The 13,239-nt window shown below is 37.8% G+C and overlaps 1 protein-coding gene across 1 annotated transcript in view; it reads right to left on the bottom strand.

The window, feature by feature from the left end:
- The window catches only part of Top3beta (topoisomerase 3-beta), a 177,236-nt gene that overhangs the window by 138,171 nt on the left and 25,826 nt on the right, over nucleotides 1-13,239 (bottom strand). The window contains exons 4-5 of the mRNA XM_067144503.2: nucleotides 11,765-11,932; nucleotides 6,077-6,205 (exon numbers count right to left, since the gene is read on the bottom strand). Coding sequence (XP_067000604.2) covers nucleotides 6,077-6,205; nucleotides 11,765-11,932 — 297 coding nt within the window. The remainder of the gene's footprint in view (nucleotides 1-6,076; nucleotides 6,206-11,764; nucleotides 11,933-13,239) is intronic.

Below are 13,239 nucleotides of genomic sequence, written 5' to 3'. Positions count from 1 at the left end.
CAGTTAAGAGACAGATTATGTGCTCTGCAGTATATTCCATTTTACTTTATGCTGCACCTATCTGGCACAATGCACTCAGGAGGAAGATTCACCGAAGAGCTATGGAAAGAGTACAGAGGAAAATGCTGCTCAGAGTTACCTGTGCATATCGAACTGTTTCGACAGCAGCTTTACAAGTTGTAGCTGCCAGTATTCCCATTGACCTCCTCGTTGCAGAGAGAAAACTTTGGCATGAAAGGGGTGCAACTATATCTGCTGAGGAAAAGAAAGCCTCGAGGAACCAACTCTTACTAGACTGGCAAGACCGATGGGATGGCACAACCGATGTTGGCCAATGGACAAAAAAGCTAATACCCAACATAGGAGACTGGCTTAAATGTAGACATCGGCAGGTAGATTACTATCTGTCGCAGATCCTGACAGGACATGGAAGATTCGGCGTATACGCCATGAAGATGGGAAAGACGCAGGGAGATGGTTGTTGGTACTGTTCTGAAAGGGATACAGTAGAACACACCTTTTTCTACTGTGTTCGATGGGAAGAAGAACGAAGAAAAGCCTGCCAACAACTTGGCCGACAACTCACGCCAGGGAATCTGGTTCAGATTATGTTAGAGAGCCCGTTTGCCTGGAACACAGTAAAGGCAATGGCGACAAGCATTATGGGGATGAAGGAGAAAGAAGAGAAAGGAAGAACTTCATTACATACATCACTCCATTCTGATGTCATGCCGACAAGCAGTTCCAGAATGGTCTGAGTGAAGAGGGCAGGGGTTTTTAGTTGGTGGAAATCCAACTCCCACACAGAGTGGTGTCTTTAAAAGATTTTCCCCTGCCATAACAAAAAAAAAAAAAAAAAAAAAAACTACTACTACTACTACTACTACTACTACTTTAACCTATTATTATATAACAATTTTAACAAATGAAAACTATTGTTAAGCTGAAGTATCGATGATGATGATGATTGTTGTTTTAAGGAGCCTAACATCGAGGTCATCGGCCCCAGCTGAAGTATCAATATACAGTAAAACCTCATTAGTTCAAAGTCGTTGGGACGCAAAAACCGGACTTCGAATTACGTGATTTCGAATTAACCGCCAATTCGTAATTCAGTGGTGCCAACCCTTGCCGCTTTACAAAATATTCTAAGGCCCGTTACTGCATGCAGTTAACCTTGATTCACAGTTTAAACCTTTCAAATGCCATGAAAAAAAAAAAAAAAAAATCCAAAATGCATCTTAAATGCCCTGTACTTGCACAAAGAAGTACCCAATGCCCTTAAAGCATTGTGGCTAATCAAACTTTCCTATGACGAGGGGAGGAATTCTCTCGTTTCTGTGTGCATTGCAACACAGTACAATGAACCCCCATCCTTGTACGATTTCCCAGCTGGCACTTTCTCCTTTAAAACCATAAGACAGTTTGTGCTCAGCATTAAAAGAAAGCAATGCAGTTTCATCGGCAATGACAATATTGTTCGGTGCCTATGAATTGATTATATAAGCCACGCTTTTTCGTCAACTGTCGGCATCGCCAGTGATGGCAGATTCTATTTCTCTGCACACTGCCTGCTGTGTGATATTACAACATTCCTTAAAACGTTGAATACAAAAGAATTCAGATTTCACTCAAACTGCAAATTGCTATTATGAAGCACATTGTAGACACACCAAAGTATGTGAAAGTGCAGAACGCTACCCCTGCACGTTCCGCAAGACGCGTTCTATCATGACGCAGATAAATTATGAATTTAAATTACTCTGTAACATACTATTGTTTTAAAACGTAAAGGCAGTTTCGAATTAAAAGTAAGAATTTCGGTAATGGGGCCGACATTGTACTTCGAATGACGAATTATCCGTATTTCGAATTAAACAATTTAAATAACATGAAAAACCGTATCTCATGTTTTTCCGGGAACGAGAACTTCTTCGAATTAGGTGGAATTTTGAATTGACCGATTTTGAATTATCGAGGTTCTACTGTAGCAAGCACTGTGTATCCTAATGAAAACAGGCAAACAAAAAATACAGAACTGAAGTTAAAACTAAATATGTACTACTTAGGCAGATTATTATTTTACTATCTAAACGCTAACAGAAATTAAAACTGCCCTTAAATGCTGAAATATCAAAAGTACCATAAATGGGAAGATGTCTAATACACTGACTCAATAACTTTTCCCCAAAATATCCGGAGACTTGAACTACAAATATCACCTTAACCTAACGAACAGATTTACTCGTCCGAATGCCAACAATGGGTACTGATTATTTAAAGAACCTGTTTCCTGGGAGTAAGATGCAACAGAATTAGGTACTATACTAGGTTTCATGTCAAGTAAGATACCTATACGAATATATATGCAGACAGTGCAGAAGGAACAACTCTGTATAATCCTACCAACAAAACTATAGATATTTAAATCAAAAAATGGAATACTATTTCCTATTTCCCCCAATCCAGAAACAAAACAGAGTAACGTATTATTATCATATCACTTATTATCATCACAGGGTGAGTTATATAAACTGAGTGGTTTTCAAAATGACTCCATTTCCAACTGACAGAAGATAAGAAGATGCAATTGCTTTGTAAATGTGAAGAAACCAACATTTGCCAACAGCACATAAGTTAGTCTTTGTTACACATCAACTGTTTCCTCAATTTTGCTTGTTGTTTTACCGTGTATTCCAGCAAGATGGAGTACGCACTGCCTCTGCATAGAATTTTAGCAAAAAATTATTGGATTATGAAGTCAATCGTAGCCACACAAAGGGCATTCGGGAGAGAGTATGGTGTGCACAATTCTCCTAAGAGAGACACGATGCTGACTATAGTGAGTTGGAAACAACTGGGTCTTTGTTTGTTGAAGGAGTCTGGCAAGCAACGCACATCTGGTTTGGCAGACGTGGCATATGACGATGTTACTTATTTGCTTCGGTCTCCTAAGAAATTGTTACGCCATTTGTATTTGTATTCCATATGTCAATGAGCAACCAAGGTAAAGAAACTATGGTCATGCACGACTATTGTCATTCATGAGACTAACTGTAGACTGTCTTCTCAAGGATCTTATTAAATGCACCAATTGGCTTCGACTGTTGGACGTGCTGGTGAATGGTTGGCTGTCGAAAGTGCTTTGTCTTATCATAGTGATAAAGTACAGGGTGATTTATATGAATCGGGTGATTCTCGAAATGGCCCCATTTCTGTTTGGTAGCAGATAGGAAGATGCAACTACATTCCAAGTATGAAGAAACTGGAAGATTCGCTTACCACCACAGTAGATGTTGGAAATTACCTGCATCTTCCTGTAGACACAGCTGTACCTGTTGCTCTATGCTTCTGGCAGTTTGAGTTTTGTGGAAGACATACCTTAGCATTTTATATAATACAATAAAACCTTGTTAAGACGCTTCTGCAGGGGACAAGGAAAAAGATGTGTTAAGTGAGAAAACATACTACTGAATACATGAATAAAAACTATCCAACAGGGATATGGAAACACTAGACACAATTTTTTCTGATATGATGGCATTTATTATTATTTATAAGTTTCATATTCCATATTGATTGGATTTAATGTAATAGACAAGAAAAATGTTCCACCGATCAATACATTTATTGTGAATGAATTATTGAATTATTCACAATGAATGAATTATTGAATTATTCACAATAAATGAATTATTGAATTATTCACAATAAATGTATTAATCAGTGGAACATTTTTCTTGTCTATTACATGATGGCATTTTACGTTGTGCATGTGGGAAATTCCACATTACAACAGGTCAATGAGTATGTCTATCTTGGGCAGATTGTAAACATGAAAGGGGACTTAAGACCGGAAATCTTCCAACGTATCAAACTAGGGTGGCAAGGCTACGGAAGAAATTCTTCAATCTTCAAATCCAACATGCCAACCCACCTAAAGAAGATAGTCTTTGACCAGAGTGTTCTCCCTGTACTGATTTACGGTTGTGAAATCTGGACAGTGAGCGAGTGGTCTTCCCTTAGGTCTCAGATGATCTTTTGGACTCCACTCAAGCACAAGCTTTGTCCACTTACCATCAGTTCTCTGAGCAACATGGCCTGCCCACTGCCATCGCTCAAGTCTGACCCAGATGGAGAGACCTCATGAAAACCTACCTTGCTTCGGACTTAAAGAGGCCACATCGTAAAAACGATTGAAAATGGCTGATAGTGATATTGATCCACGGGTACAATGAAAACTATATATACCATTTCTAAAGATGAGCGGAGAATATTGAAAGGTGTGAAAAACATGAGAGAACAAATATGAAAACTTTTCCGCTGGGGATTATAAAATAAAAATAGTGCCCTGAAAGATAAAAAAAGAAAAAACCACCAGACAACAAATATGAACACATTTGCATGGTGGCCCACAAAAATATCAGAGTATTATTGCAGATCACACTCTTTGTACAACTCGTTGGCTGAATGGTCAGCATACTGGCCTTTGGTTCAGATGGTCTCGGGTTTGATTCCCAGCCGGGTCGGAGATTTTAATCGCTCTGATTAATTCTTCTGGCTTGGGGACTGGGTGTTTGTATCCGTCCCACCACTCTCATCTTCATATTCACGCAACACACTACACTACCAGCCACCAGATATACACGCAATAGTGATTATTTCCCTCCATATAGGGTTGGCGACAGGAAAGTCATCCGGCCATAAAACGGCTAAATCCACATATGCGACGCAGTTTGCACCCGCGACCCCACAGATGTGGGAAAAGCGGTAGGAAAAGGAGAAGAAGAAGAAGATCACACTCTTTTCTAAAACAAATGGTAGTAGAAGACTTTTATTTTGGATCAGGGAGTTATTAAACATTATTTTGTGGTCACACTCTTAGACAATGAATTGGAGGTTACACTCGACCTCGACCACCTCTGCATCCACTTTCTGACAGATTTTAATCTTGTCTTCATTAGTAAGGAACTTCACGACTTTTTCAGAATCCAAAACTAGGCTGTCACAAGACAAATATGCACCACACTTGTCAACTTCATACGATTATGTTCCTAACCTAGACGCAGGCTACCAGGCGGCAAATATTCGCTACACTTCACTCAACACAAAATTAATTTCTAATTTCTGAATGGAATGCGAACAAGCACAAATTGTCCCCACTATGGCAAACTAGCGAAAGTGACAAACTAGGGAATCTGTAGTTCTGACGTTTCTGGTCTAGATTTTATTATTTATATAATGTCTACCCTCTGACAAAGTCTCACATCTGCAGCTCATTCTGTATGGTTAACACATAAAACCAATAATTAAATATAAACACTGATTTGATGTGAATAATCACAACTTCTTTCAGTCCTAATATTTTGACAATTTGGAGATTCATTAGTTTGCTAGAGGGGGGACGAAATAGGCTCACTGTTATTCAGCAATCTCACTGCTAACCGGCAAGCAAAACTGAGCATTCCTGAGGCTAATGGCCTGCTCCCCAAAGTTGAAATTTATCCTACGAAGTTCAGGAATTCAAGGTCTTTTCCCGTTATCATGCAACTATGGTGAGGACTCTTTCTTACCCGAGTTGGAAATCACGTTCCTTTCATAAGGGATGACAAATAACATTTCCAGGGCTAGGAAAAATGTGATTGTACTAAGCGGTAATAGCGAACATTTGTAACGTGATAAGTGAAGTATTTTTATTTTATTTAATACGATGAGAATAGGGACTTCGAATTTCCGATGCGCTAAGCTGGAAAACATGTTAATGAGGAACGCAATAATGAGGTTTCACTATATATAGATTGGGTGTCCAGCTAGGAGCCCTAGGCTCAATTTCCAGCTGGGTTGAGGGATTTTAATCTGAAAAGGTTAATTTTCTTTGTTGTCCCAAACATTACTGCAACTCGTAACACTATTCTTCACTATACTAACATACAGTTTCCTGTACAGGATAGATGCCACCCACCCTCAACAAAAGGTCTGACTTACAAAGGCTGCACAAGGCCAGCAACACCTACATGAATGATTATTATTATTATTATTATTATTATTATTATTATTATTAAAATTGGATGCTTACCTGTAAAACCCAATATGGTTCAGGTTTGAATGTTTGAATTTCATCATGCCTCTGGACACAAAATCCAAGGGTAGGTGTTTGACAAGGACCGTAGGAGATCAAAGAGGCATCCAGATCACCATACTTGCCCTGCATTCAGGAGAAATTCAAATAAATAATTAACAGTTCCCATGGACAACTGAATAATATTCTAAAACAGTTTTCAACAAACATTCCACATAACAAAACAATTATACATGAAGCCACCCAAAAGACCTGAAATTATACTAATGATATAGTACTGTATATTTCTGTAGTAAAAAAAAAAAAAAAAAAAAAAAGTGCATTCACATATCGTAACAGCACTACTCTTAGTTACAATAATTCTTAACGAGTGAATCCAGCTCCTTTGCTGAATGGTCTTGTAGTGGCCTGCACTTCAGAGGGTACCAGGTTCAATTCATTGTCAGACTGCGCATTTTAATCATATCTTGAGGACTGGGCATTTGTGTTTGTCTTAATACACATTTCCTTATACACACACAACACACCATCCTAACAGCCACCACAGAGAGACACTATAGTGAATACTACTCTCCATACTGGGTTGATGTCAGGAAGGACATCTAGCTGTAAAAATGAGCCAAATCCACACATCACCTGCCAACCTCAAATTATAAGGAAAAGGCCAAGAATATCTTAACCCTTAGAATTTACATGGCGGGCCATCTCTAACAACGAAATTATCCCGCACAGGTCTTATGTCGGGCAATGCCAGACACAATTTTCTTCTCTGAATAACTCCTATGTTGGGTTACACACACATGAATCACAGATACAGTAAGTTACTGCCATCTGTTGATGACAATTTGAAGTCCTATATTGCTCTGAATTGAGGCTTTGTGATAGGTTCTTTGAAGACCATGCAAGTTTGTAAACAGACGTTGCTTAGCAACGTGGCATCGTTTGAGGAGCTTGAGATGTAATTAGAGAGACTTTTAGACAAAAGTGATGTTGATTTGAGCAATAGTGAGAGCAATTTCTAATTAAGTGGTGATAAAGTTATTGCGGAATTAAATTGTGTTAGTGAATTCAGTGTTGAAGACCCGATAACGAGAAACTTATACAACATAACAGTGCTGGTACCTCTACTGATGGCTGAAAGGATACAGTATATCACAAATATTATTATAATATTCATAGATCCACCTGTTCAATACAATACAATCCGCTATTTCATGTGGTTAAAATTTATACATAATGCATGAAAAAAAGGGTGAAACATGTACATATGACTTTTATGTATTATGTATAAATTTTAAGCACATGAAATAGTGGATTGTATTGTATTGAACAGGTGGATCTATAAATATTATAATAATATTTGTGATATATGGTTTATTGATGTGCGAAACTAACGGGTATTACATAAAATTAGCTTCATGGTCCGTATCGCACTTCAATAGATTCACAACTAAGTATTTATTTATTTTCCACCTAGTCGATACAATTATTAATCATTAATAATAATAATAATAATAATCATTAATAATTGTATCGACTAAGTGGAAAATAAATAAATACTTAGTTGTGAAACTAACGGGTATGCCAATGTAAACATAAAGAAGGTTATGCCCCTAAATGGTCTAAATCGTCATTCATGCTTCATTTATTGTCATCTACAAAGAAGAAGTAAAGACTGCAGTTTTCAGTGACTGAGGATTGAGGAGACGACGAGAGACTGCGTTTTTCTGTAATGTACATAGAAGAAAGCCTGGATTACATCCTGGCGAGTGTTTTGAGCAGTTCCACACAAAGCACAATTACCAATGAAAATGTGACTGTCTGAGATAATTTCAGGGTTAAATATGCTGAACACTGCACCTGAGCAACAATGTACAATGACGTTGTACACTAAGCACGTCTCATTATTATCACTGCATGAGTACTGAACTAAATTCCCACGAACCGGATGTACACATAGTCCATTGTTAATCGTCATTTCACAGCTGTTCTAATTACTGGTTAGTCACAGGCCTTGTCGCTGACTTATTGCTTTGCCCACAGAAGCTCAATTTTCACAGTGTATGTTATGTGAGCTTAATTACAGTGCATTTGTGTCTTCCGAAAAGATTTTTTATTAGCATTAAAGCAAGGCAAGGAGCAATTTATTGAAAGCAATGGAGGAAAATCTGGTAAGTAAAAGAGCTTCAATTGTCATTCTTATTACTTAAGCCAGAATTATTACAAGCTATGTTATCAGAGAATGTGCTTGTGATTTAGGTTCTGATGAATCAGTTAGGTCTTGGAACTAAGAAGAAGCACAAAATTAGAATGTGTTAAGTTCATTATTTTAAAACTTAGAACTATCGAAAACTATAACTGGGGAATAGGTGTAGTGATTCTTATAGAATGCTGTAAAACTGATGGTAATGTAGTTCTCTCTAATTTATAGATTTGAGTTCTGTACCTTCTATTCCTGAAGAACTTCAGTACATTTTGAATTCCAACAATTCCCAGGAGGACCCAGACTTCATTATTATTGATTTCTCGCCTGATTCATTTTGTTCTGATGTTACTGAAGGTACACACCCACAAAAAAAAAAAAAAAACATTCCCAGGAGGACCCAGACTTCATTATTATTATTATTATTGATTTCTCGCCTGATTCGTCTTGTTCTGATGTTACTGAAGGTACACCCCACAAAAAAAAGGAGGATATCACGCAAGAAAGGTGCGAGTAGTTCTTTTTTAAATCCTTCAGAGAGTGAACCTAGTACAGAAAAATTTCAATGACATTAAGTGAAAAATTCCACACAGTTCAAGTGTCAGTACAAGGAACTTCTCATGATTTTGAAGAAACTGGATCTGTCTGTAAGACAAGTGGAAAAGTGTCAGTCAGTACTCCAAGGTCTCAGAGGGGAAATCCAACTGTGCACAGAATAAAAGGAGACACAGGGATGGTTAGGAAGGAAAGAAAGCTTGCAAGAAATACACACAACTAAGAAAGGTATCCTTATACCAGCGCAAAGAACGGAACCACTCAGCTTATGTCGTAACAAATGCAATTAAAAACTATTGACTCACGAATATAGTGAAGAAATATTAACACAATAGTGCAGTATGGAAAAATTTAACAAACAAGTGACTTTCATGGGTAATTTGATGGAAATTAAAAAGAAGAATACAAAATCCACCCAATGATGATGATGATGATGATAATAATAATAATAATAATAATGTCAAATCACACTTACATACCATGATGAAGTGCATGGGGACAGGAAGACTGCAAGTCATGAAGGTATATGGATAGTCCCCCAGGTTTCTTGAAACTATGTTGCACAAGAAACATTCCAGCTTAACAAGGATTATTCAGGAAGATGGCAGAGGTGCTCATGAACCCCCTCAGAAGTCGCCTGAAGATTTAGAACACATGCGCCATTTTTTTGAATGTTTACCAGCGTACGAAAGCCATTATACCAGAAGAGACACTTCCAAGAAGTATTTACCATTGTACTTCATACTGGCTCGAATTTACTAGGACGACAGAAAAGAATGCAAAAGTGAACCAGTGAGCAGGTGTATTTTTGAACCAATGTTCCACGAGATGAAATTGTCAATAAAGAAACCCCACAAAGTTATGTGTCAAATTTGTTATAAGCTTTTGCTGGCCCTTGCAGCAGGAGAAGGAAAGGAAGACATAAAAAAACAGCTCCAGGATCACCAGGGGGAAGCAGAAATTGTGTACGAATTGAAGTTGGCCGATAAAGATGATTCAAGATTTGATCCAAAAAGAAAGACAGTAGCTTTTGATATGCAAGATGTCTGCCCACTCCTTCCTTACAATGAATGCTCTGTTGCATTTTATAAGAGACAACTTTGGACATTCAACTTGACTGTACATGATTGTGACGAAGGCCAGGGTTATTGCTTCGTGTGGCATGAGGAAGTCATTGGGAGGGGTGCAAATGATGTTGGCTCCTGTCTGTATGAGTTTGTCAATAACTTGAAGCCAGAAGGAAAATATATTACAATATTTTCGGATACATACAGCGAGAAAAAAAAAAAAAAAAAAAAAAAAAAAAAAAAAAAAAAAAAAAAAAAAAAAGTTATGTACAGTAGCAGCAATATGTAATGATGGCTTTGCAAGATTCTGAAACGCTGCAGACCGTCGATCATAAATTCCTAGTCCCTGGCGATACCCATATGGAATATGATTGTGATCACAGTATGATAGAAAAAGCAAAGAAGAGATTCAATGGAAACATCAATAACCCTCACGACTGGCCCCAACTGATTAGGCAGTCCAGCAAGAATAAGCCTTTTATCGTAAAGGAAATGAAACGGGAAGATTTATTGGATTTCTCAGTGCTTTTGCGAGGTTTTCTGCAACACAGGAAAGTGAACAAAAATGGAGGTAGTCTCAATTGGAGGAAGTGAAATGGTTGCATTTTGACAAAAGTGACATGGGCACCATTCATTATAAAACAAAACTTGATGCCAGTGAATTTGAAGAGGTCTCGTTTTTGAGGTGGCCCTAAACCCACCTGCAGCATACAATGGTCCAGTTTCCATCTCTGACAAAAAAGAAGAAAGATTTAATCGATCCCCTCCAATTTATCTCACCAGTTTTCCACAATTTCTACAAGGAGATTCCCTCGGCAAGCACAGTAAGAGACTCGCACCCCGACACCCTCAATGATGGCAATGATGAACAATACAATATTGTGTAAACATAATGTTTCTGTCAACGAAATATAACTTTTGTGAGGTGAACTGTATTTAATCAAACACGAACAAATTAAGAGTAGTTTATGTAAATAATATCTTGCCGTTGATGTTTTCACGGCCCGTACTTATAGACACGATATGTGTTTTTGGACTTATGCAGTGTCAAGAAAATAAGGTGAAATTTTTTACATTACGCAGAGAACTTCTCTGCCTATATCATGTCTAAATAATATTTCTTTTTTCTTTTTACAAGTTGCTTTATGTCGCACTGACACAGATAGGTCTTATGGCAACGATGGGACAGGAAAGGGCTAGGAGTGGGATGGAAGCGGTTGTGGCATTAATTAAGGTACAGCCCCAGCATTTGCCTGGTGTGAAAACTGGAAACCATGGAAAACCATTTTCAGGGCTGCCGACAATGGGGTTCGAACCCACTACATCCCGAATACAGGATACTAGCCACACTTAAGCGACTGCACCTACTGAGCTCGGTCAATAATATCTGTATTAATACTGGTTGTGATACTACTCACTAATAATAAAGCTAATTCATATGCATATTACTGTGCAGGAATGCATTATATTACTAAATGGGGGTGTGCAAATTGTGTTGTCATAATTTATGCGACAACTCGTTTTGACTCCCTATGTGAATTTACATGGAATTTATTATGATGAGTTACCCCAGGAGATAGGTACTGTTCAGACGCAAACTTCGAGAACGTAAATAGATGGCAGTACTCCCGTGGGCCACGCGCAACATTGCCGTAAATAGACAGCAGTACTGTTCATCGGGTTACGGATAATTCGAAGAAGCAGCTGGCATTTGATAGAGTGGGATCACTTACACTAGCAGCCACCCAGTATGTGGACCTAATTTAAAGTCATGCGTGGTACAATTTCAGGGGATGTATGCAGAAGAATGATAGAATCCCGAAAGATTAATGCAGGACGTAATTCAAAGCAATAGCTTACCTGAAAGAATTTGGTCTGGAACCTTGTGAAGGCACAACCAATCCTGAGGTCTAATTCTTGACGGGCATCCACACTAAGTGCTTCATTTTCATTAGGCTTACCGAGATTGGCAAAAGCTGCTTTTATGTCCTTCTCCGTAATGGCTGAGAAATGAGCTCGGTACACTACCTACAAATCATTACAATAATTACTACACAAAAAAATGACTAAAGAACAAACTATAAACAAACCAGGAAGATATTTATCCTTTCTATCACTTATGAAGTATTAATGTATTTATCACTTGTGTTCCTTGCTATTGAGCCTGTACCTAGTAGGACCACAATTTTTTTTAAATTAAAAAATATTATTTATGAATTGCAACAAGAGCAAATACGGTAATACAAATACAATTGTGAACAATTCACAGCATTATATCATTATTACACCTTAGCCCTATTTTCCCTTCTTTCCCTCTTTATTTTAGTGGTTTTACATCCCATTAACTATTTTTATAGTTTTTGGAGTCTTAGTTTTGAAGTGCAGTGTCAGGTAGTAAATGGGGATTAATGTATGTAAAAATATACTGTAATTTCACCATAAAAACTGACTTAATTCATAAGTGATAGAAAGGAACAAATGACTGACTGTCAAATCTCCAAACAGGGAAGGAAAAATTCATAAAATACGGTAATACCTCTGTTAACCGAAATAAAGAGGGCTGACCCCACTTGAGATAGGCATAATTTCAGATAGTAAATGTATATCCAGTTTTGGAGTTGAAACTTCAGAAACTGACTCATAAGATACAGTTACTGTACATGGAAGCATTACGTATTTCTATGATGATGGTGGTGACTGTTATTTAAAGCGGCTTAATCTCAAGGTCATCAGCATTTGTATGTGTATTTAACACAACATGGGTGACAATAGTTAACCAGAGTTATACACCTTAGTGTGGTTTTTAATAAAGGTAGAGCAATCGCCCCAAATTTTGGCTTATCTTCCACAAGCATACAACGCCTAAAGTTATTAGGAGTTTATGTTCATTCTCTTACCCATTTTATTTCAGTTTTAAGTTAATGTAGGTTGGTTGACAAGTCACCTGTGTGAGTATTCTTGTTACAATGTTTTCTCTACAATTGTTCAGCATCATTACACTATTATAAAGGGAACCAAATTATACTTCTACTGTATCACTGAGTTGCATTTTCATGTAAAATAGCCAGGAGATCACTAGGATAGTCTGGCAGCCTGATCGTTGTTGCTTGCTTAATGAGAATGATCACGGGTACGATCAGATCAACTCCAATGCAATGGCTGCCTGTACTAAGCCTTATTCCTCCATCCCACCTCCGTAAATTCACTGCTCTGATGAATGAATACAATAAGATCTAGAATAATCAAAGATTGCCCATTCATGAGGATATCGCCCACCTACATATAGACAGACTTAAGTCAAGACATCCACCCATCTGTATGGCGGAGAATCTTAT

Source organism: Anabrus simplex, chromosome 3 (assembly GCF_040414725.1).
Source record: "Anabrus simplex isolate iqAnaSimp1 chromosome 3, ASM4041472v1, whole genome shotgun sequence".
Lineage (NCBI taxonomy): Eukaryota > Metazoa > Arthropoda > Insecta > Orthoptera > Tettigoniidae > Anabrus > Anabrus simplex.
The sequence above is the reverse complement of the archived record's forward strand: the minus strand, read 5'-3'. Positions and strand labels throughout refer to the sequence as shown.